At 35.9% G+C, this 26,403-nt stretch overlaps 1 protein-coding gene across 2 annotated transcripts in view; it reads left to right on the top strand.

Annotated features, from left to right (window-relative positions):
* COPS4 (COP9 signalosome subunit 4) overlaps positions 1-23,615 on the top strand; it is a 40,939-nt gene extending 17,324 nt beyond the window's left edge. The window contains exons 4-10 of one of the 2 annotated variants that reach the window (XM_015068110.3): positions 111-214; positions 4,584-4,737; positions 4,903-5,053; positions 8,722-8,892; positions 15,059-15,174; positions 17,029-17,113; positions 23,095-23,615. In XM_015068110.3, the coding sequence (XP_014923596.1) occupies positions 111-214; positions 4,584-4,737; positions 4,903-5,053; positions 8,722-8,892; positions 15,059-15,174; positions 17,029-17,113; positions 23,095-23,228 (915 nt within the window). In that variant the 3' untranslated portion in view covers positions 23,229-23,615. The remainder of the gene's footprint in view (positions 1-110; positions 215-4,583; positions 4,738-4,902; positions 5,054-8,721; positions 8,893-15,058; positions 15,175-17,028; positions 17,114-23,094) is intronic. The other variant, XM_015068111.3, reaches the window with a different exon arrangement.
* Positions 23,616-26,403: the final 2,788 nt, after the last annotated feature.

The following is a 26,403-nucleotide window of genomic DNA, read 5'->3' as shown; positions in this document are numbered from 1 at the left end:
TAGAATGTTGAATGAAAACATTATCACAATAGATAAACTTACCATCCATTTATTTTAATTAGTTACTAATGTCAGTTGAAATAATTTAAAATGTCTACCTACTATTTCAGGTTGCTTCCATAAGACAGCATCTTGCATCCATATATGAAAAAGAAGAAGATTGGAGAAATGCAGCCCAAGTGTTGGTGGGAATTCCTTTGGAAACAGGACAAAAGTATAGTAAATAGTGGATATTGGATGGAGATGTATATAGGATATGTATCATTGTTCATTTGTGGGTTTTTTTTTTTACATTCTAGTGCAAGCAACATCATAAACAAGTTAATAAGTAAATAAATTCTGTAGTATGTTAGGTGTTAAGTGCCAGGGAGAAAAGTAAAGGGAAAGTAGGGAGCAGGTTGTATCATTAAACAGGATGATTGGAGTAGTAGAGTGGTCCAGATATACCTTCTCAGACACTTGAAGGAAGTAGTCATGAGTTTAGGGAAGATTATAAGTAGATCCTCTTAGAGAGAAAGGCTAGTGTAAAGGCCCTAAGATGAGAGCATACCTGGAGTGTTTTCAGAAGATCAAGGAGACCAGTATGGGTGGAATGGAGTAAGCCAAGAGAAGGTGGGGGGGCTGAGATCAGAGAGTACTGGGGACCAGATTATATAGGTTCTTGTAAGTCATTGTAAGGCCTTTGTCTTTTCTGTAAGTGAAATGAAGGGAAACCATTGGAGGATTTTGTGTGGAAGAGTGACATGATCTGACTTCTATTTTTAAAAATCATTCTGGGGGCACCTGGGTGGTTCAGTTGGTTAAGCGTCTGACTCTTGATCTCAGCTCAGTCTTAATCTCAGGGCTCAAGCCCCGCATTGGGCTCTGTGCTGGGCATGAAGCCTACTTTAAAAAAATCATTCTGAGTACTTGGTTGAGAATAGCTGTAGGCAAGTAATGATAGAAGTAAGGACATGAGTGAAGAGGCTTACGTACTACTGCAGATAAGATGGAGATTGTGAGAAATGTTGGATCCTGGATATGTTTTTAAGGTAGAGCTAAGGATTTTCTGGTAGCTTACATATGGAGTATGAGAAAAGGAGCCATGATAAATCCTGGTTTTGGTCTGAACAACTAGAAAGATGGAGTTGTCGTCTCCTGCATGGTAAAGAATAGGTTTTGAGGGAAGAGCAGGAATTCCATTTTGGACATGTGATAACTAAGTGGAAATATCTAGTAGGGAGTTGAATATACTAAAAGAGAGATATGGGCTAGAGATATACATTTGGAAGTCACTGATATATAGAGAGAGATGGAATTTAAAGGCATTAGATTGGATGAGATCCCCAAGAGAGGGAATATAGATAGAGGAGAGGACTGAGTACTAAGGCCTGGAACTCTCCAACACTAAGAGGTGAGGGGCAGGAAGAAGATAGATCAAATGAGGATTGAGAAGAAAACCAGAAGAGTGTGGAATATGGCAGCCTAAAAGCCAAATGAGGAGAATGTATCAAGAAAGAGCAAGTGATCTGCTATGGTGTTGATAGGTCAATTAAGCCGAGGAGTGAGGGTTAACCGTTGGAGTTAGTAAAGTGGAGGTCACTGGGGCCCTTGACAAAAGCTGTTTTGGTGAAATGGTAAGAATGAAGAAGCCTGACTGGAATGGTTTAAGAGAGAATGGGAAGAGAAGAGTTGGAAATGGTATGTATGGGCAGCTCTTTGCAGAAGTTTTCACAAAAAGAAAGAAATCTGGTAGAAGCAGCAGAGGTTAGGTTAAGAGATTATTTTTTCTTTAATGATTTTTCCTTTAATTTTTTGGAAAGCAAAAATATAATATGGGAGGGTAAAGAAGAGGATTCTTGCAGGAGTGGACAGGAGGGGAAGGAATCTAGTGGAGAGAGAGTTTTTAGACAGGGGCATGGATAGTTGATCTATGGCTGAGTTTCTCAGCCCAGGCACTGTTGGCATTTAGATGGAATAATTCTTTGTCATGGGTTGCAAGATGCTCAACAGCATCCCAGACCTCTACTCACTAGATGCCAGTAGTATCACTGCCCCTAGTTGTGATAGTCAAAATGTCTGTCGACATTGAGACATGTTCCCTGATGGGCAAAACAGTGCCCAGTGATCTACAGTAACAGCTAGGAATACAGAGTATGTGATATTGATATTAGCAATGTGGTGGTGGCATTTGTGCAGGTATTCTTTGATTGCTCTGGTATTCTTAATGAAGTCAGAATCAGTCATCAGTGGGAAGTGTAGACCGGGTTGGGAGTGTCGAAGTTGAGGGAAGGCAGGAATATGAGAAAAAATTTTCTAGGAGAGTGAGACAGTGAATGGAGTAGGAATATATAATATACTTGGTAGTATAAAGGGCTCATTTGAAGGTTGTAGTGATTGAAATGAGGTCATTCAGATTGGTTAGGTGTTTTTCTCCATCAGAGTTCAGCTATATGGGTGCAGAAAAGGAGTAGGCAAACTTAGGTTTAGCCAGAGTTATGATTTTGGCCAAGTGTGACAGCAAAAGTGGGACAAGGGAGATGAATGCACATTCAAATCAATAATTACAATGATTCACCATAGGGCTTAAGCTAGTTAGGAGTTAAGTGAGGCCATCAAGGGGAAAAAGAGGTAACAATGTAATAAGATCAGTGGTTTGGAGGTCACAGTGAGTTCAGTGGGTTGTTGGATTTGAGATGCTAGAAGTGAGATGGAGAAACAATTAGAAAAAATTAAGATGATAGGTTGTAACTTTTATTCAGTTAATCTTAACTTTTTGTTAAGTATTTTTAAAAACATCTATAGTGCTTTATGAAACATTCCTCCGACGTATATTGTACAAGGAAGAAGACAGATGTGAGATTCTTGGTTACACTTTTTAAACACACTTCCCCTCTCAGTAACCAACTGTGAATGACTTAAAAATGTTTCATCTGCTTCTCTACTTTTTTTACCAGGGAAATGAGGGATTCTTTTTTGGTCTTCATTAATATTTATGAAGGATGATAAGGCAGACACTACTTCAGGCATCTTGGCTTTTCTGCATTACTTATGAAATTATTAGGCAGTGATGCTCCTTGAAAAAGCAACCAGTTTATGAAAATGGTTTTGTTATGTAGATACTGAATTTTGCTTTCCAAGGCCTCTTGTTAATTTGAGTTTTTTTCTTTGATAGTTTGAAAAGGCTAGGCTTATTGGCTTTGGTCTTACTCTGTCTGGAGTATTTTCTTCCTAGTACAGGGCAATTGATTTATTTTCACTGGTAGTTGAAATAAATATAAAATTAGATACTGTTCTTTGCAGTGATGGGATTTATCATTTTGGTAGTCCTATAGCATTATCTTTGTGAAGATATCAGAGAACTGAAAAATTTAGCCATTGTTTTTTTTAATTTAGAAGTTTTCTAAACAAATTAACTTAAAAGTGATTAAAAGTAAAATCTGGATAAACGGTTGAGAACTCGTTTCTTTAAACTATGATTTCATTCTGATAATTAAAGTAATACATTTAATAGATACACTTGGCATAAAATTGGAAAATTGAAAAAAGTATAGTGCTATGTATAGCAGTTTGTGTAAATTTGAGTTGTGAAAGGAAACAGTGTAGTGCCAAATGTCGGTAATATATGACTTGTGGAAAAAATTCGAATTTGCATAAAAAAATTTAAAAAGTAAAGAATTAATTTCAGAGTTGGGCCATGTAAATTGTAAACTCAGTTCTTGCCACATGGTGGCATCACTTTGCTGGCAATAAAAAAGATTCATTTTTCTCTAAGGCTTAATCGTGAATTATGTGAGTTTTGAATTAGGTGAGGTGTTCAGTTGTGCATTTCTTGCATAAAATGTGGCTACTGGGATAAAGAAGAAAATGAAAACCACCTGGAATCTCAGTGCCTAGAAATAATTGCTATTACCATCTTCATACATATGTATAGAAATACTTTCTAATGGTGTCTTCCATGCTCTTATCCTATTTTTTGACTTAGCAAAAACACATGATGACTATTTTCACATAGTAATGATTATAATAACTATATATTATTATACCATCTTTATGTACCACAATTTAATTGATTATTAAAAATATCTTAATAGGTGATTTCTAATTTTTTTCTCTTACACGTATTTATGAGTAGCTTTACAAATGAATATTCCTTGTACATATGTGTGCACATCCCTTATTATTTTCTTGCGATTTGTTTTCTAGAAATAAAATATAGTAGATGAGGAATATATGCATTTTAAAAGATTCAAAGAATGATTGGAGAATATATTGCCAAATGGTTTTCCAGGATGGTTGTACTAATAGCCCCAGCACCAGTATATGGTATACCCCTAAACTGGGCATTTTTTCTTTTAAGTTCTTTGACTGTGAGATTATTTGAGGACTAAAGGAAACTAAAATACAATGGAGCAATCATGATGATAAAATAAAAATTCAGTAACATTTATTTTGGAAGTATTGTTTTAGATTTTTCTCTAATGCAGTAAAAATTTGATATGCTTATATTAACAGCATGTATGGAGGAAAAATACATTTTTTACCACTCCTAAAAATTTTCTTGATAAAATATTTAGTCATTATATTTTTCTGTTGTATCCTAGGCAGTACAATGTAGATTATAAGTTGGAGACTTACCTGAAGATTGCTAGGCTATATCTGGAGGATGATGACCCAGTCCAGGCAGAGGCTTACATAAATCGAGCATCATTGCTTCAAAATGAATCAACCAATGAACAGTTACAGATACATTATAAGGTAACAGATGAGTTGATTTGGAATTAATTTTGTATTGGAGAGTCCTACTATACTGAGATATTCCAGATATCTGATAAATGGTGTTATGTATTAGAAATTCTCTCTTTTATTTTTTGGTTTGATTTTTAATTTTTCCCCCTAATTGAAACATTTTCCCCTCTGTAGGTATGCTATGCACGTGTTCTTGATTATAGAAGAAAATTCATTGAAGCTGCACAAAGGTACAATGAGCTCTCCTACAAGACAATAGTGCACGAAAGTGAAAGACTAGAGGCCTTAAAACATGCTTTGCACTGTACCATCTTAGCATCAGCAGGTAAACATGTAATTTGTGCTTTCATAAACAGTTCTCTTTGCTTAATAATTTCAGGTTTGTTACTATTGGAGGATTTAGTAAGGAATTATTTATTCTTCAAGGGGAGGTCTTATTACTACCATTATGGTAAATTTAGTTTAAACATTTTAAACAGTTAAAAACAGCAATAAAATAGATTGTTAACTTCAAAAGTTTTTAAATATGTATCAGTCTATTACCTACATGTGTTAGGAGTAATTAAGAGAGATAATATGGAGTTTAGTTCGCCTAATAGATAACTTAAAAATGAATAACAAAATTATGTGAGAATTACATAAAGAGAAGTTAAAATTAAAATCTAGAGATTGATGATAATTAACACACTGCTTTTGAGATCTTTTTTAACCTTCAAGCCTTAGTTTCAGATCTCACATTTATCCTTTTCTTTGGTAAATGTGAAAAATATTCTTTGTTCTCTTTTACTAAATTATAGCATGTACATCACTCAACTTACAAAGCAGAAAGGGCATTGAGGAGAAATGCTGGTAATTCTAAACTGGCTTTTCTAAATCATTTTTAGAATGTCTATTCTTGATCTGTGTTTGGTTGAGAGCCTAATGACGTGTTCACACTACACATTTCATTCTTTATGAAGCAGTGATCTTATTTATTACATTTTTGTTACTGAAAAGGCAATACATAACGTGGTACTGCTTCCAGTTCTAACGAGCTTTTACCAATTACTTGTATTTCCTTCAATGTAAAAGTGTCTGTGTCCCCCCCCCACCTTTTTTTTATATAAACGGTAGCATGATATACACACTTTTGCCACCTGTTTTTTTCCTGTACGTATATGTCAGTGATCTTTATATGTCAATACATATCTCTCATTCTTTTTGATCTTCTATTGTTTGGCTTTATCATAATTTATTTAGTCAGTTACAAACAGTGCTATAGTGATTGTGCACATATATGAATATATATATATAGGTTAAATTCTTGAGTCCCAGGGTATATACCTTTAAACTTTGGATAGAAATTATATACTGCCCTTTAGTGTTACCTTCCAGGCAACAGTGTCCATGCAGACATGATTTCTCACACCTGTATTACCAAATGTTTTCATCTTTGCTAATGGATGAAAAGGTAGTATTTCACTCCAGTTTTAATTTGCATTTCATTTACTAGGAATGCTCTTGAACATCTTTTCATATGTTAAGAAAAATCATTATTGAAAAACCTGTATTTTTTTGAATGAATTATCTGTTTATGTTTATTAGCCAGGCTTTGAGTTTTTATCTTGGTGACTTATGAAAGCGCCTCATGTGTATAAGAAATTTAACAATTTTTTTCCCAATTTGTTGTCTCATTTTTGGTTTTGTCTATGAAATTTTTGCCATGCAGAAACTCTTTATTTTTATACGGTTAAATATATTAATCTCTTTTTTTTTTTTATGGACTTTGGGTTTTGTTTACTTGCTTAGAAAGGTCTTTCCTATTCTGAAATTAGGTATTTTAAATTCCCACATGTTTTCTTTCAGTACCTTAGTTTCCCACATCCTCAGATTCTGGTCTCAGAACCCCTTTACACTGAAAAATTGAGAACCCTTTCCTTTGCTTATGTAGGTTATATCTATTGATACTATATTAGCAATTGAGATAATAAATTTAAAAAATAATAATTCATTTAAAAGTAGCAATCATAAGTCCAATACATATAAATAAAAAGTGACATTTTTATCAAATAACTATATTTTCTAAAGTAAAAAAAGTTAAGAGAATGAAGTTGTTTTTACATCTTTTCAAATCCTATCAATGTCTATCTTAACAGACAAAAACTGAATTTTTTTTTAAGCTGAATTCTTAAAAGTACTTCTGTATTCAGCCTGCTTTGATATGTTGTTTTAAAGGAAGTATATGAAGAAAATCCAGCTCACAGTGTGTAATTGGAAAAAGGAGGCATGTTGATGACTTTTTCAGATAATTGTGATATTCTTTCATGCTACACTTAACTTGACCAGTGGTATAGTTTCTTATAGGTTAGTGGTAGTGTGGCATCTGAAACCGTATCAATGAACTTTTTGCACCTTGTTAATGTTAACGTCTTGGTCTGTCTTGCACTTGAATGGATCCTTTACTCCATTTTGTATCATTATGTTTGGTTGTTTGGATACTATTGGTTCACTGAGTTATGCAATCCAAATATTGACATACTTTATTATACAACATATAAAAATTACATTTGAATATATTACACCTGATCTTATCAGAAGAACCTTTAACTATTGGAAAGCTGTCAAGCTCATGGTGGCAGATAGAAGTTCTCTAAAATTCTGATTGTTTCTTAAAAATTCTAATTTTATCAGCGACAACAAATACTGTTGGTTGGACTTGATAGGCTTGCTTTGTTCATTTTTTTAAAAATATCTACCAAATACCCAAGTCTGAAAACCCATCATTTTGTCTGTTAGTCATTGTCTTACGTAAATGGTGTTCAGCTTGCAGGGTTTCCTTGGGACAACCATTGTTCTTCGGTTTGCAGCAGAAATGCTTTACGTGCATTTCCCATTTTGTTGCACAGAATATTAAAAAGATGTGTTCTCATGTCGGTACTTAATAAAAATAACTCCTTTCTGCTGCAAGCTGTCTTTTGTTTTGACTGTTGAGTGTGTGGCACAATACAGTTCGTTGCCAGTGCCACAGCCTTGATTTGTGTGGTGGTGCCAGCTGTTTTAGCCGCCATTGCTTTCGCACCAGCAGTGTAAGTGCCAACACAGTGAAAAACATAAAGGATGTTTTTATACTATTATAAAATAGCATTGGCTCACCGACTGATCCCTTGAAGGGTCTTGGAGACCCCCTTTGAGAATTGCTGCTTTAGGCTTTCATATTTAACTTTGATGCTTCCTTCTAGGCACTATCTCCAACCGCCACCCCCCCACCCCCTGCCCCAGATTAATCACTAATTTAGATTAATGTTGCCTATTTCTCACTTCAATTTACCTGCAAGTCTCAATCCGTTTGGATTTATTTTGGTGTAGGGAATGAGATAGGGAATTACCCTTTTTTTTTGTCTAAATGGCTATTTGACCTAGTATCTTTTATTAAGTAATCTTTTTCCCCTATTGATTTAGCACATTACAGATTTCTAAATCTAGTATTCTGTTCCGTTAATTAGCCTATTTATGGATATACTAGTACTGTGCTACTGGCATTATCATAGTATTATTGATTTTATTTTATTGATTATTGTTTTATTATCTGGCAAGGCTATTCCCCCTTTGTGACTTTTTTTTCCTAAATTTTCTTAGCTGTTTGTTATATTTGCTTTCTTTCGTTGTAGGCCATCGTGACACTCCCTCCTTATGTATCATCATGAACAATGATGAATTGACAATATATATTAAATATAACCGACAATATATATTAAATAAAGTACCTTTAACAGAGTAACATAAAGCAAGGTTACATATTGATCGGTTGACAAAAACAGTGTGTCCAGAGGCTCATAGGAGCCTAATCCTGTATTTCCCCTAGAAGTAGGAATTGGCAACAACTTTGTAGAACATAACTGCCACAAATCCCGAGAATTGGCTGTATATTTTAGTAGGCAAGAATGAAGTCATAACATAGTTTTTTATTGGGGAAATAGATTGTGAGAGTATTTGATGCTCATTTGTTTCCCTTAGGACAGCAGCGTTCTCGGATGCTAGCTACCCTTTTTAAGGATGAAAGATGCCAGCAACTTGCTGCTTATGGGATCCTAGAGAAAATGTACCTAGACAGAATCATCAGAGGAAATCAGCTTCAAGAATTTGCTGCCATGCTGATGCCTCACCAAAAAGCAACTACAGCTGATGGTAATGATCATGTCTTATAAATATGTGGGAGCAAATATTTAGGTACACTCTAGTGAAAAGTGTGTTAAATTTGAAGCATCTTGATATCTTTCTATAATATTTTTATCCAACATTTGATGACCAAAAAAGGAATATCACATTGACTGAAGATGAGTATAATATACAAATATGGGTTTGAATTATAAAAGTAGCCCTATTGGAAAACATATTGTAGAATAATGCATTTTTGGAAACTGTAAGGGCAGAATTATAGACCTGGTTTTTTAAAAACTCAAACCCTTCGATAAGTACCTTAATTAATCTTAAGCATCAGTTTGTAACAGAGTATAATTATCCAGTCCTATTTTAGATAGAGCAAAATTTGGCACAGTAACTTGCCTAAGGTTAATCAGGGTGAACGTTTTGCCTGTAAGAATAGAACTTGGTGTCGTGTTTCCTAGTTCAAGGATGTATTTGCTTATGTCAGGCTACCTATTCCAGAAAAGAAGTTTTTAATAAGTTGTCTGCTTATAGCATCAGTTACTTTGTGTACATTTGTCTACAGAGGTTTTAAAGAAGCTTATAACAGTAACATACATAATAATAAAAGTAAACACATAGACCATCAGAAACATGAAAAAGGTCAAGATAAACATACAGATCTGTTAGACTCACTTCCTTGGATTCAGTGTCATCCTATACCAAAGAGAATTTATCTATAAAGAGTCATTTATGCAGGGGTTTGCTAAAAGGTATTCACTTCACTCAGTCTTACTGGCTGGAGTTAAACCAGACCGCTGAAGGGATTATAGTGACTTCCTGTGGAATTTCTTTCATTTAATTTGTACTTTAAGAAGCAAACTAATTGAGGGGGGCCTGGGTGGCTCAGTTGGTTAAGCATCTGACTCTTAGTTTTGGCTCAGGTCGTGATCACACAGTTTGTGAGGTCGAGCCCCACATCAGGCTCTGTGCGACAGTGTGGAGCCTGCTTGGGATCCTCTGTCTCCCTCTCTCTGCCCCTTCCCCACTCACTCTCTGTCCTTCTCTCTCTTAAAAGTAAATAGACATGAAAAAAATAAAAATAAAAAAATCAAGAAGCAAACTAGTTGATCCTCATCTTTCTTTCTAAAGGAGGTGTTTTTTTTTTTTTCTATAGGATATTTGTTATGCAGATCCTCAGGAAAAATTCCTTCACAATCTTAGAGTTAGTTGTGATTCTCCTGAACAGTTAGTTTTTATCTTATTAAACAAACTATAAACTGTTTTTTTTTTTTATCTTGGCTGCTAGAAACCTTGTTAAATTTGTAACCCAACTGTAAATAGTGTGTGTGTATGTATGTTGATTGTTGCTACTTTTAAATTCTCTTATCTTCTGTATATTCTTCTGAGCAGCTTTAAATTCTTTTTGCAAGAAGGTGTCTGACAAACTAGATAAAAGATAGATAAAAAGAAAAAGTTTCCAGAATTGATATAGTCAAGCCTCAGATTTGACTTTGAGTTTCTGGCCATGAAAAAAAAATGTGAAAAGAATGTAATCACATAATTCTTTCCTAAAAAGAAAGAGACTCACTAGGACCTCTGAGGATGCAAATGATTCTCAGATTTCTCATGTGGGACTATATAGAGAGGACAGGTGTTTTGTTATCTTCTTCCATTTTAGACCTTATTGCTTTCCTTATTTTAGACCTTATTGCTTTCCTTATTTATTTCTTTTGGGCATTTTTGTTTAATATTTTTGTTTAATGTTTATTTTTGAGAGAGAGAGAGACAGTGTATGAGTGGGGGAGGGGCAGAGAGAGAGAGAGAGGGAGACACAGAATCTGAAGCAGGCTCCAGGCTCCAGGCTGTCAGCACAGAGCCCGATGTGGGGCTTGAACTCCCAAACTGTGAAATCATGACCTGAGCTGAAGTCAGACACTTAACTGACTGAGCCACCCAAGCACCCATGGACATTTTTGTCTACTGGCATTACAACCATACATTAGCAATCTTGAGACTTTTTTTTTTTTTCATTACAATTAATTGTTTTTTGGTATATTCCTGGAGTTGTATAACATTACTACTAATCTCCTTTCTGCTCAATAGATTTGCCTGTGTTGGGCATTTTATGTAAATGGAATCACACAATATGTAGCCTTTTGTGATTGACTTTTCACTTGGCAAAATGTTTATCCATGTTGTAGCATTTATCAGTACTTTATTCCTTTTTATTGCCAAATAGTATTCTGTTATATGGATATACCACATTTTATTTCTTCATTAGTTGCTGGAAATTTAGGTTATTTTTACTTTGGGGCTATTAATAATGGTGCTATGAACATTCATGTACAAGTTTTTGTATGGACACAGGTTTTTAATTCTTCTGGTTATACACCTAGGACTGGAATGACTGGGTCATATGATAACTCTGTGTTTAGTCTTTTGAAAAGTTGCCAGACTGCTTTCAAAATAGCTGTTCCTTTTTATATTCCTGCCAGCTGTGTGTGAGGGTTCTAATTTCTCCTTATTTTGGCCCACATTTATTATCTGTCTTTTTGATTTAGGCATCCTAGTGTGTATGAAGTGGTATCTTGTCATTTTGATTTGCATTTCCCTTAGGTTTAATGATGTTGAAGAGTTTTTTTGTGTACTTATTGGCTATTTTTATATCTTTAGAGAAAAGTCTACTCAGATCCTTTTCAGTTTTTAAATTGAGTTATTTGTCCTTTTATTACTGAATTGTAGGAATTCTTTATATATTCTAGACCTGATCATTATCAGATGATTTGCCAATATTTTCTTCCATTCTGTGTGTTGTTTCTTCACTTTTTTGATGGCGTCCTTTGAAACATTAAAGTTTTTCATTTTGATGAAGTCCAGTTTATCTGGGTTTTTTTTTGTTGTTGTTTTTGCTGTGCTTTCAGTATCCTATCTAGGAAACCATTGCCTAATCCAAGGTCGTGAAGATTTGCCGTGTTTTTTTCTGTAAGTTTTATAGTTGTAGCTCTTACATTCATTTGAGTTCATTTTTACATATGGTGTAAGATAGGGGTCCAATTTTTACTCTTTCCATGTAGGTATCCAGTTGTCCCAGCACCATTTGTTGAAAAGACTAGAAGTTTCCCATTGAATTATTTTGGCATCCTTGTTGGCAATCAGTTGACCATAAATGTGAGAGTTTATTTTTGGAATTTCAGTTCTTTTCCTTTATCCTATATGCCTATCTTTATGCCAGTACCACACTATCTTGGTTGCTCTTTTTTTTTTTTTTTTTTTTTAATTATTCATTTATTTTGAGAGAGGAGGAGAGAGCACGAGTGGGGGAAAGGCAAAGAAAGTGAGAGAGAGAATCCCAAGCTGGCTCTGTACCATCAGCACAGAGCCTGACACAGGGCTCAAAGCCACGAACCATCAGATCATGCATGACCTGAGCCAGAATTAAGAGTCAGATGCTCAATCAACTGAGCCACCCATGTGCCCTTTGGTTGCTCTGTAGTAAGTTTTGAAATCAGGATGTGCAAGTTTTTTTGTTTTTTTTGTTTTTTGGTTTCTTTTTTTCCGATATTGTTTTGGCTTCTCTTTGAATTCTAAAATCAGTTTAGAATTCTCTTTGAATTCTAAAATCAGTTGTCAGGACACCTGGGTGGCTCAGTCGGTTAAGTGTCTGACTCTTGATCTCAGCTCAGGTCTTGATCTCAAGGTCTTGAGTTCAAGCCCAATGTTGGGCTCCATGCTGAGCATGGAGCCTACTTAACAAAATTGGCGGGGGGGGGGGGGGGGCGCCTGGTTGGCCTAGTTGGTTCAGTGTCTAACTCTTGATTTTGGTTCAGGTCATGAGCTCATAAACTGTGATGATCTCACAAACTGATCTCACAAGCCCCACATCAGCACAGAGCCTGCTTGGGATTGTCTTTCTCCGTCTCTCTCTGTCCCTCCCCGACTTTCAAAATAAATAAACTTAAAAAAAAGTTTTTTTAAATTAAAATCAGTTTGTCAGTTTCTGCAAAGAAGCCAGCTGGAATTTTGATAGGGATTCCACTGACTCCATAGACAAACCTGGGGACTGTTGCCATCTTAACAGTATTAGGTCTTTCTATTTTCCCATTTATTTAGGTCTTTATATTTGAAAGTTGCTAAGAGAGTAGATCTTAAAAGTTCTCACCACAAGAGAAAAATTGTTTGAGGTGATGGATGCTATATGAACTTATGGTGATAATCATTTCACAATGTGTACATATATCAAATCATTATGTTGTATACCTTAAACTAATACAGGTCACATCTGATAAAGGGTTAGTATCCAAAATATATAAAGAACTTAACAAAATTCAATGCCCAAAAAACAAATAATTCAGTAAAAAAATGGGCAGGAGACATGAAGAGACATTTTTCCAAAGAAGACATACAGAAAACTAATAGGCACATGAAAAGATGCTCAACATTACTCATCATCAGGGGAATACAAATTAAAACCACAATGAGATATCACCTCATATCTGTCAGAATGACTAAAATTAACAACACAAGAACAACAGATGTTGATGAGAATGCGGAGAAAGGGGAACCCTCTTGCACTGCTGGTAAGAATGCAAACTGGTGCAGCTGCTCTGGAAAACAGTATGGAAGTTCCTCAGAAAGTTAAAAATAGCACTACCCTACAACCCAGCAATTGCACTACTCGGTATTTACCCAAAGAATATAAAACTACTGGGGCGCCTGGGTGGCTCAGTAGGTTAAGCATCCGACTTCAGCTCAGGTCATGATTTTGCGGTCCGTGAGTTCGAGCCCTGTGTCGGGCTCTGTGCTGACAGCTCAGAGCCTGGAGCCTGTTTCGGATTCTGTGTCTTCCTCTCTCTCTGACCCTCCCCCGTTCATGCTGTCTCTCCCTGTCTCAAAAATAAGTAAACGTTAAAAAAAACTAAAAAAAAAAAAAAGAATATAAAACTACTGATTCAAAAGGAATACGTGTCCACTGATGTTTATGGCAGCACTGTCAACAATAGCCAAAGTATGGAAAGAGCCCAAATGTTCATCGACTGACGAATGGATACAGATGTTTGTGTGTGTGTGTGTGTGTATTATTCATCCACCGGAGTGAAATCTTGCCATTTGCCATGACGTGGATGGAGTTAGAGAATATTATTCTAAGTAAAATAAGTCAGAGAAAGACAAATGCCATATGACTTCATTCATTTGGAATTTGAGAAACAAAACAGATGAACATGGGGTGAGGATGGGGGGAGAGAGGCAAACTAGAAAAACAGACTCTTAACGATAGAGAACAAACTGAGGGTTACTGCAGGGGAAGTGGGCGGGGTGGGGGATTGGTTAAATGGTGGTGGGGATTAAGGAGTGCACTTGTGGTGATGCACACAGGGTGGTGTATGGAAATGAGGAATCACTGGATTCTACACCTGAAACTAATGTTACGCTGTATGTTAACTGACTGGAATTTTTTTTAAAATTTGAAAAAAATCCTTGTAATTAAAAAAACAACAATATTATATGTCAATTATATCTCCATAAAACTGGAAAGAAAAAAAAGAAGTGGGTGAGCCTAGCAAGACAGGCACCTTCACAATGGGACCTTGTGTCCAGTACTTCATCAGGCCTTATATTACTTCACTTAAGGGAGGATGCTATGGCTGATCTCTCATGGTTAGCTGGCCCTACCTTCCAGACATTTCTCATCTTTGCATCATGGTAAGGTACTTACGGAGTGCCCAAAAGAAAACAGGTATTTCTATTGAGCTGTACATGCACTGACTTTATCAAGCTTGTAGAACAGGTTGCATGGGGGTTTTGCCGCTTCTTGCTAACAAAAGTTTGTGCTCCTACCAAGAAAAGTAAAGTTAATCAATCTGACAGCTACCATAAGGAAGTAAAACTTCAAACCTAAGGGTTAAATCCATTCAGCCAGTTAGTAACTATTTGCTAAATATGTTATTTGTATTTAATTTTTATTTAAATATGTTCTTTGTATTTAATTTGTATTTAATATTTTCTAAATATGTTATTTGCATTTAATTGTATACTATTCAAACTCTACTAAATAAGGCATTTTCCTTACTTTTAAATTTTGGTAAGAGGAATAAAGACAATGATTATGGGTTGTTATGTGCCTAGAACTTTTGAGAAAAAAAGAATGAGTATTTTAAAAGCGTAAGACAAGTCTCACTTAAAACTGTCTAATTTATATTTATTTAAGGTTCTAGCATCTTGGACAGAGCTGTTATTGAACACAATTTGTTGTCTGCAAGCAAATTATATAATAATATTACCTTTGAAGAACTTGGAGCTCTTTTAGAGATTCCTGCAGCTAAGGTATTTTCTTGTTTCTAATATATAAAAAAAGAAGTTAAGAGACTAAACTATTGCTGTAGTAAGAAAATATGTAATTGATAAGTATTGGCAACTGCAATAAAAATACACATAAAAACCTCAGGAAAATGGAAATAAATTATTTGAATGTTACAATAGTACTGTAATGGAATTGTCTTTGTTTTTTGCTTCTTTTAAACTGTATTTTATGATAAAGTGAACCAGAATGAAAATCTTAAAGGGGTTTTGGGTTGTGATACCCATTTCGAGTGGTGTCTGTTTAAATCCAGTTCATTGTAGTTTCTGATTTCTGACAAACTTAAGATTTTGATACATGCCTTACTTTTTTCTGCTCTGGATTGACTCACAGGTTAAATATTTCATCTCTTTGAAAGAATGACTGTGGTAATTCTCCAGGCTATTCTCTTGTAACTTTTCTGCTTGATTTATCTTAATTTGACTGAGTTACTAGGAAATTAATTTCATTTTTAGTCACGATAAGAGTGTGATTGGCTGTGTACAAATACCGACAAAGTACCAATAGTACGTAGAGGGTATTTCAGGTATCATTTACAAAACATTCTCTTAATTTTAAATAAGGGTAAAAACAAGCAATCAACCTTACATTTACCTAACTTGCATACCTTACAGTCATGTAGTAATGATTACATCCCCTTTTATCTGTTGAGAAATTTTAATTTAGAATTCCTAACATGGTTCCTTTACTTGTGCATATTTAATACACAGTACAAGAAGTGGAACAATTTGGGAACCAAAGCTTAAGTTACCATTAAAAGATACTTTTTCTTAGGCTGACACTTAGGGAAGTGAATATATATTTAACAATAAATGCTAGACACAGTCTGTTTAGGATTAATCATGAAGATGGTCAGAATTACTAAAATGACTAAGTCATAAGCCAGTTTTCTTACATATAATAAACATGAAACGTGTCTTTAGGAGCTAGGTAGAAGATCTTTTGGTTCCCTTTAATTGTCTTTTAAATCCTCTTTTAATTCCTATTTATTTATAATTTTTTAATGAATGATTGCTTTTATTTTTTTAAGTAACCGCTCTATACCCAATGTGGGGCTTGAACTCTTAACTACAAGATCAAGAGTCGCATGCTCTACCTACTGAGCCAGCCGGGCGCCCCTTAATCTCAAATCTCAAATTTGAAGATCATTCCTCCTTATAATTTTTTCTTCAAAAATATTACTTTCTTAAAGAATTTATTATTATTATTTTTTAAATGTTTGTTTATTTTTGAGAGAGAGACAGAGTGTGAGTGGGGGAGTGGCAGAGACAGAGGGAGACCCAGAATCCGAAGCAAGCTCCAGACTCTGAGGTGTCAGCACAGAGCCCGATGCGGGGCTTGAACTCACAAACTGAGATCATGACCTGAGCCGAAGTTGGACACTTAACCGACTGAGTCACCCAGGCACCCCACTTTCTTAAAGAATTTTTTAGGTGATAAACACTGTGAAAATTTAGATGAAGTAGAAGGAAAAACTACTTTGGGTGTTCCTGTGTATGCATGTCAGTAAGAAGAAAAATTGTTAGTTTGATTTTAAGCAGAGGAAAAAGTTGTTAAGATCACTAGATTCTCATCCAAAATCTGACAACAAGAAAAACATCCCAGTTAACTTAAAATAATCGATTATACCCAGGGAGAATTGGGGAATAAAATAGGCAGCTTTACTAGATTCACTGTTGTAATGGACAGCAGATGAACGCATACGAAAAGCATGTGGGTAGCTAAACCAAGAGATTTCAGTTCTTTTATACGTGAGTAACTAACTGTTGGATATGATAATTAAAGTTTGTGAGAATTTTTTTTTGGATTTTCTTTTACAGGCAGAAAAGATAGCATCACAAATGATAACAGAAGGACGTATGAATGGATTTATTGATCAGATTGATGGAATAGTTCATTTTGAAAGTAAGTTTTGCTTATTTCTGTCATAATGAAATGACAGTGAACTGTTGTATATTTGTGATTAAGACACGTTGAACAATTTCCTTTAACCCAGCATATTACTACTAGAATGAGCTCATTTTCCAAAGAAATAATTTAGAATAATTTTTATGAGCTTATATTTAAGAATCTATTTAATACAGCATTTTTTATGCTGAAGAAAAATTGGAAGATGGAATCGTCTTACCAGTTTTTTCATTTACCCATCAAACATAGATTAACCACATACCATGTATCAGGCATGTGGAAAATGCCAGTTGATTTCCTCTTCAGCAGCTCATTAAACTAGTAGAGGCAGACAGATAAGTTGATCTCTTGACTCTCTCATTGTGTATTACCTCCTCAGCCCCTATTCCTACCTCTTTACACCCTGGACCTTCCTATAACTGGAACTGTTCTACCTGTAAAGTTTCAATTTGAAATGCCCCATTCTCACAACGTTTTTCCTGTCTTTCTAGCAGTCTGTGTCAGTTACTTCCACTTTAGCTCTTCCTTGACTACCTTCGAGCCTCCAGTCCATTAACTTTTACTTTTTTCCAGTCAGCTCAGCCCCTTTTTGTCTTTACTACTCTTTCCTATCCATGGATTCCATGATTCATTATTCCAGTTACTGTTTCTCAAATGCCGTAGATCACTTGCCTGTTAACTTTTTGTTCTGGCTGTCCAGCAAAACTTCAGCTGGGATGAACCCATTCTCCATCTTTTTCATTCCAGTACTTGAGTAGCTAACATTGCTGGAGATTGGTACCACTGCAAAGTCAAGGTCTTGGGTTCTCAGCAGTACCTGGGATTCTTGATACATTTCTCTAGGCTACTCTTCTTTTCTACTCTGCAAGGGGTATTTCAGATTTCATTTTTCTTAAATCTCTGACTTTTCTCCTTCATTCTCAGCAGCAAACCTTGTTTCATATTTCACAGAAAAAAAAAAATCTGTCAGGGTGAAATTAAATTAACTTCTTTATCTGATTTATAAAACTTCCGAATTTTACAGGCACCTGGGTGGGTCAGTCGGTTAAGTGTCTGACTTCAGCTCAGGTCACAATCTTCGGGTGTGTGAGTTTGAGCCCTGCAATAAGCTCCATGCTTACAGCTCAGAGCCTGGAGCCTGCTTCGGATTCTGTGTGTCCCTCTCTCTCTCTGCCCCTCCCCTGTTTACACTCTGTCTCTCTCTCAAAAATAAGTAGACATCAAAAAAAAAAAAAAAAAAAAAAAAACCTTCTGAATTTTAAATATCATCTAGTTCTACCTTTTCCTCCTTTGTGTTTTGCTGGAAGTGTTTTCCGTCTTCCTTTCCAGTTCTTCTCCTTGTGCTTTGGCTCCTTTCTTTGACTGCTGGCCCTATCCCTCAAAAGCAGGTTTTTAGGAACCTAAAATTAGCCATTGTTTTCTGTCTTCACCCTTGCTTGCTCTGTTGGCTTCTTTCCATCAGTATTTAAACATACTTGGCTGTGTACCTGGTAGCTCAGTCAGTTCTAAGTATCCGACTCTGATCGCAGCTCAGGTCATGATCTTGCAGTTCATTAGTTCAAGCCCCACGTTGGGCTCTGCGATGGTGATGCAGAAGCTGCTTGGGATTCTGTCTCTCCTCTCTGCCCTGCCCCTGCGTGTCTCTGTCTCTCTCTCTCTCTTTCAAAACATAAATAACTTAAAAAAAATTTTTTTTAATATTTAAACTTACTTGGGTCTCTCCCATTTTAATAAAAAGACTTATCTTTCAGACCTCATTTTAATTTTTTAGCATTATCGAATAGCATTGATCCTTCACTCCTTTTTGCACTGTCCCCACCACCCTGTGCCATCATGGCTTTTGTCGTCTCCTTCACCCCCTTCTCCTGCTTTCCCTCCTCCTCCAGGTATTCTTCCAGTCCTCTTCGTAGATTCTGTAGTGCCTTTAAGTGTAAATATTGGAGTTGCTTAGGGCTTATTCCCAAGGCCTTTTCCTCCTCACTCTACTAAATTTCCTTGGTAATCTCATCTGTTCCCATTGATTCAGTTGCTATCTCTGTGCAGATAATGCTCAGATTTGCCTTTCTAGTGTAAATTTCTCTTCTGAGTCCTAGACCTAGTGGTGCTGATTGCGTGCTAGGTATTTTCCACCTGACTGATTGTTGGACATCTCAGAATGGACATATCCAAAACTGAATTCACCATGTCTCCTTCCTGCCTCCATCCCACAACCTGCCAGCCAGCCAACCACCCAGCCAAAAGCTACATTATTCACTTTCTCCAGCATTTCTTATCCTTGACCCCTCTTCTTCACTGCCCAGAATCCTTTCAGTTTTACCTCCTGCGTGTATCTGGGATCCACATACTTGTCTTCATTTCTTACTGCCAGTAGCCTATTGTGAAGCCTGTCCAACCTTCTGGGCTTTTTCCCTCACATCTACAATTGCTCCTTTCTAGTCCAGTTGCTGTAGTTATAGCCAGAATGATTGTGATCTTTATTTTTTTTAAATGTAAACAAAACAAATATAAAAAACAAATTGTTAGGTCATGTTACTCTTTTCTTTGGCACTGTAATGAATGGCTTCCCCATGGCTTATAGAAAGTTCTATGAAGTCAACAGGTGCTGCCTGATCTTTATAACTTTCTATTTCTAATCCAACCACATAGGTCTTTTTGTTTCTTTCTAGCACTGTAAATTCCTTCCCACATCAGACATTCTGAAATACCCACTTCTCTCCACCAGCATCCTCTCAGCTATTTTTGTTCCCGTGTCTTAGTTTGAGCAACGTTAATTGGTAATGATTTTCCTGACTCTCCAGGTTAGGTATGGCTTATAGTTCTATATTCTTTGGTCACTCTGAATTTCTTCCTAGCATTAATCAGTTATTTTCATTTCTGTAACCATTTGTCTAAATGTCTGTTTTTGCTTCCCAGCTAAGCTTCCTGCTGGTAGATATTAAGTCTCTTTTGTTCTCATCGTATATGGAGCATGTGTTCCAGTGCCCCACACATTCTTAGTGGGAAGTAAATAAGTATTGGAAAAACAAACAGTACATAATGAATAGTATAGCAGACGTGTCACCAAGTGAAAGGACAGCTTGATAGAGTAATATTCTTTCCAGTTTTCTTAGATTTAAAGAATTGCCATGAAAAATATGCTCATAATAACAAGTATTGCAACTATAAATAAAGAGTTCATCATATCTTTCCTCCCCCTCGCATAACTAGTACTAGTCTAAAGCTTCTATATGCTTATATAGATATGTGAAAAACATAGTTTTTTTAACTTAAAAATAATTTTAAGCACACAGTGTTCTACAGACTTTTTGAAATAATCATGCACATATTTTCAAGTCAGTAGACATAAATCTAATTTATTTGTTTTAATAGCTATGTAGAATTTCATGGGGTTCAACTGTTCACCTGTTGATGAACATTCAAGTGGTTTCCTTGTGCATATCTTTATATATGGTACACTTACTTCTATAGAACAAGGTCTCAAAGTGATAACATTCCATCAAAGGACATATGTATTTTGATCCTTAATGGATACTGCCAGTTTGCTTTCCAGAAAAGTGTAGCCATTTGCACTTTCACCAATATGAGGAAATGAATGTTCAACAGCTATATATTATTCCTCTTTTTATCTTTTGCTAATTGTGGGGGGAAATACTACATTATTGTTTTAATGTGCATTTCCTTGGTACTGGGGAAGTTTAATATCTTTCCATGTATAACTGGCCATTAGCATTTCCTCTTCTGTGGAGTTGATATTAGTTCTGGTCTGTTTCTTTCCTGGCCCCACACCTCTCCTTCAGATCTCTCAGCATCAATTTGCCATAGCTTTTGGTTTAATGATAATTTAAACTCTTTTTTGTTAATGTATACAAATATTTTTTACCATTCTGTCAGTCGTGTTTTTGAAGTAAGGCAATGCATACCATAAACACAGTTTAAAATTCTTATGCAGCCAGGGGCGCCTGGGTGGCTCAGTCAGTTAGGCGTCCGACTTCAGCTCAGGTCATGATCTCACAGCCCGTGGGTTCAAGCCCCGTGTCGGGCTCTGTGCTGACAGCTCAGAGCCTGGAGTCTGCTTCGGATTCTGTGTCTCCCTCTCTCTCTGCCCCTCCCCTGCTCATGCTCTGTCTCTCTCTATCTCAAAAATAAATAAAAACATTAAAACAAAATTTTTTTAATAAAAAAAATAAAATTCTTATGTAGCCAAATATGTCACTTTTTAATTTTATGGGTTTTTAGTTTCCTGTATTAATTTAAAAGGTCTCACTTACCTTGGGGTAAAACTAATATTTTTCTAAAATTTCTTCTAATATTTTTATTTACTGTTTTATATTTAGAAATTTAATCTGTCTATAGTTCATTTTTGTATATAACTTTAAGGTATGGGCTAGTTTGTCTTTTTTTAAAGATGTATTGTTAATTTGCAAGTGCTATTTATTAGGTAAAACTTACTTTCTGATCTTTGACATATATTAGCTTCCACATGTATGTTTGGGTCTCTTTCTGTTATCAGTTTCTTTCCACTGATCTGTAACAATATGGTAATAAACAAATTTAGACTAAATCTTACTGTTGGAAAAGCATCTCCTACCCATCTACTAATGTATTTTTGTTGAATTGAAGTTCACATAACATTAACCATCTTAAAGTGAACAATTCATTGGCACTTAGTATGTTCACAGTGTTTTGCAACCACCCACTCTACCTAGTTCTAAAACATTTTCATCTTCCCAAAAGGAAATCTTGTGCCCAGTAAGCAGTTACTCCTCATTTCTCCTCCCAGCCCCTGGCAGTCACAAGTCTGAATTTTATCTCTATGGATTTACCTATTCTGGATACTTCGTGTCAATGCAGTCATACACTAAGTGAGCTTTTGACTTCTCTCACTTAACATACTGCTTTTTTCCTTTTTAAGGCTGAATAACATTCTACTGTAGAGATATCCTACAATGATGCCACTGTTCTTAATTTGCAAAATTCTCTTGACTGTTCTCAAACATCATTTCTTCCGTAGTTAATAACTTTATCGTATGTAGAAAGCAAAACAGCGATCAGGGTGATTATCTTTGTAAGTTTTTAAAATGTATATATTGATAGGGAAGGACTGTTATTTTTATGATACTGCATCTTTCCATCTGGGACCATGGTTTGTGTCTAAAGTTATTTTATGTCCTTTATTAAAATTTTTTTCAGTTTTTTTCATTAATTCTGTGCCTATTTTTGTAAATTTGGGTGCTATTTTGAATTGATGTTCCCCAAGTTTATCATTTCTTTCTTTCTTTCTTTATTTTTTGAGAGAGAGACAGAGTACGAGCAGGGAAGGGGCACAGAGAGAGGGACAAAATCTGAAGCAGGCTCCCGGTTCTGTCAGCGCAGAGCCTCACGCGGGGCTGGAACTCACGAACTGTGAGATCGTGACCTGAGCTGAAGTCGGATGCTTAACCAACTGAGCTACCCAGGCACCCCTGAGTTCATCATTTCTAACTGTATATTGCTGGTATAGAGAAAAACCTTGCGTTTTCATGATGAATTTTTTTGGTTTTTGTTTAATCATTAAAATATGTGTCCTCCAGAACAGTCAAGTAGAGACAGTTTTGACTATATAAATAGATTTGCTTTCTCCAGTAGGTGGCAGTGTCTTGTGAATCAAGAAAAACTGGTGATGAGATGGCTCAGTGAGGCTTTTATTGTGCTGGTTTTTGTGACTGAGGTGCTTTGATTGGTTGGTTTTATTTTGTTTTCCTGAATAATAATAATATGTATCTACGTGTATGTGTTTTGGTTTTGTTTTATACCATGTGCCAGTAATTTGGGTACTTTCCTTAATTATTGCCTAATTAGCTTTAACTTTATTAGCCAAGATTTTCAGAAGAAACTCTTAAAATTAATACTACTATAAATTATCTTTTAACTCACATTCCATATGAATATATGGAGTAATGTATGGAGTAAACTCTGTACGTTGTTCTTTTTTTGTTTAGCACGAGAAGCCCTGCCAACGTGGGACAAACAGATCCAGTCACTTTGTTTCCAAGTGAATAACCTTTTGGAGAAAATTAGCCAGACAGCACCAGAATGGACAGCACAAGCCATGGAAGCCCAGATGGCTCAGTGAATCCTTACAAAACTTCTGTGCACACTACATCTTTTTCAATGTTGTACAGATTAATTTCACTGTCTCTCCAAAGCATTTGCATCATGACCTTACGTATTTCAATCCCTTTTATGCTGGATTCCATTTAAAGAAGACATTAGAACAGAAAGTGCAAGCATTTAAAAATATGTAGTTACCATATATTCAGGGTCTCTATGTATCAAGCTAACTCAAATGTTTTGAAAGCTTTTTCTTTAAACAGAGTAAGTGAAATACCTGTGGCTAAAAAGTTTGGGATTTGTGATAACTTTGTAGTCATGTAAAACTTAAGTGCTTTGTGCCTCTCCAAATGTGGTAATTCTAATAAATGGAGAAGTGAGCCAAATAAAAGTAGTACTTTGTTTCTAATTAGTGAATGGTGTTTTGTTCATTTTTCCTTTCAATTCAACAGACATCGATTTATACCATATGCTAGAAATGCAAAGACAGACCGTAATGCCTGTTCTCCAGGCATTCAGAGTCACAGAGCCGATAGATGGTATGTGTAATACTTGCAGTTGCACCAAGTACTAGATCACATGGGGAGGAGCTTTTTGGGTAGCAGAGAGATCAGGGAAGGCCTCTCAGGATTATTGCAGGCTAGCTTTACAGGGAAAATGGGGAAAGGACTTCTTAAAAAAATTTGTGGGCAGGTTACAGTTTCAGCTCCAACATGTGAAGAGCTTGGAGGGCCTGACTCTATTTTCACAGTAAGAAAAAGGCTGAACGGGCTGAAAATCAATGGCTTCTCTTATTTCCACCGGAGAATTGAGGTCACGGGACAGACCACCACAAAATGGAAAGACAGGCAGGTAGAATCGCAGTTGAGAGAACTTATTGGGAGCAGAAGCTTCTGGAGCAGTAACTGATAAGAACCGTGAAACTGACAAATTACTGGAGGCTGAGTGTAAACCAGCTGGAAGGTTAAAGCCCCCTGAGGGCCCACTCTTAGGAGAACCCCTACACTTTCTAGGATTCATCCCCAGGAACCCCATCAGAGTCTCAGGAGTATGATTGGGATCCCCTTGTTTTTCAGGCAGGGCAGGGGAGGGGAGGGGAAAGTAACTATTTTGAAATACACCTGGATGATTTTCCATGACAAAGACCTGCCCTCTAAGGAAAAATACCATTACCAGAGCCTTGTCTGACATGGGGCAAGTGCAGTTATACAGTTCTAGCCCTCTTGAGTCTTCTTGTGTCATGTAAGAGAAGGTGGCGGGAGGTTTCTGAAGGTCACAGCCCAGGGACTCAGTTAGTAAAAAACAGAGATAGAATCAAAGATTATAGATTGCTTCCCAAATCTGTTCCATCAAACGGGGCTCCAGTGTAATAATAGTGGAATTCATGAGCTTCAGGACACACTCCTTAAGAAAGAAGTCTTAGGTAAACAATACAACAGGGAAGAATACAAACGAAAATAGAGGAAACAGAAGTCTCTGACACAGGTATAGCAAACATTAAATGCAACCCAGCTCCTACTCAGATTAATATAAAACCTTATACTAAAAGGCTAATTGCCTCAGTTCCTATTACCTGATACGTTATGTCTGCCTTTCAACCAAAAAACTGCAAGGGGCATAATGAAAAAGCAAACAAACAAAAACAAAAACACAATTTGAAGACACAAGTCCAGCATCAGAATCAGACAGGTGTGGCAGGGATGTTTGAATTAATTAGACCAAGAATTTAAAATAGCTATGATTAATTTGCTAAGGGTTTTTAATGGGAAAAGTAGGCAACGGGCAATGTAAGTAGAGAGATGGGTGATGTAAGTAGAGAGGTGAAAACTGTAAGAATTAAAAGGAAATGTTAGAAATAAAAAACAGAAATGGAGATGTCTTTGATGGACTAATCATCAGACTGAACACACCCTGAAGAAAGACCAGTGAGCTTAAAGATATGTAGGTAAAAACTTCCCAAACTGAAATGCAAATAGGAAAAAAAAAAAAAAAAAAAAGAAAAACAATATCCAACAACTATGGGACAATTATATAAATGGTAACATAGGTATAATGGGGATACCAGGGAGAAAGGAACAGAAGAAATATTTGAAACAATACTGGCTAACAATTTTCCAAAATTAATGATGGGGACACCAAACCACTGACCCAGGAAGCTTAGAGAACAGCAAGCATGATAAATACCAAAAAAATCTACACCTAAGCATATCATATTTAAACTGCAAAAAAACAAAGACAAAATCTTGAAAGATGCTGGGGGGGAAAACCTTTTTTGTAAAGGAACATGAATAAGAATTATACTGGATTTCTTGTCAGAAACCATGCAAGCAAGAAACTGTAGATATTTAAGATGGTGAAAGAAAAAACTTACCAATGTAGGATATTAATCCAGCATAATTATCCTTTAAAAGTGAAAGAAAAATAAAGACTCTCTGAGGAAAAACTAAAGAAATTTGTTGCCAGGACACCTGCCTTACAAGAAACGCTAAAAGTTCTTCAGAGCAAAGGAAATGATACTTGGATAAAGGAAGAGCATCAGGGGACAAATAGATGAAGGTAAAATAAAATCTTTAAAAAAAAATTTTACTTGGTCTAATAGATAACTTTGTTCCAACTAACAATGGTAACCATTTTTGAATGTTTATACTGTATGGTAAGTAAAATAATTGACAACAATGATGGGAGGCAGGAATTGGGAATATTCTAAGATTCCTGCACTACCCATGAAACAGTACAGCGTTATTTAAACATGAACTTAGATTACTTGAAATGTATATTGCAAACTGGAAGGCAACTACTGTCAAATTTTTAAATATATATATATATATATATATATATTTGATATTCTAAGAGAATCTACAAGCTAAAGAAAAATCATATGATTGTATCAACAGGCACAGAAAAAAAAACAACAAGCATCTGACAAAATCCAACACCTATTCATGATAAAAACTCTCAGGCAACTAGGGATAGAGAACTTCCTCAACTTGATAACATTTACAGAAAAACCTATTACTGACATCATATTAATGATGAGAAACTGGGCACCTGGGTGGCTCAGTAGGTTAAGCATCTGACTCTTAGTTTTGGCTCAGGTGCTCAGGTCATGATCTCACAGTTCATGAGTTTGAGCCCCAGGTCGGGCTCTGAGCTGACAGCTCAGAGCCTAGAGCCTGCTTTGAATTCTGTATCTCCCT

Source organism: Acinonyx jubatus, chromosome B1 (genome assembly GCF_027475565.1).
Source record: "Acinonyx jubatus isolate Ajub_Pintada_27869175 chromosome B1, VMU_Ajub_asm_v1.0, whole genome shotgun sequence".
Lineage (NCBI taxonomy): Eukaryota > Metazoa > Chordata > Mammalia > Carnivora > Felidae > Acinonyx > Acinonyx jubatus.
This window is presented reverse-complemented; position numbering and strand designations above follow the sequence as displayed.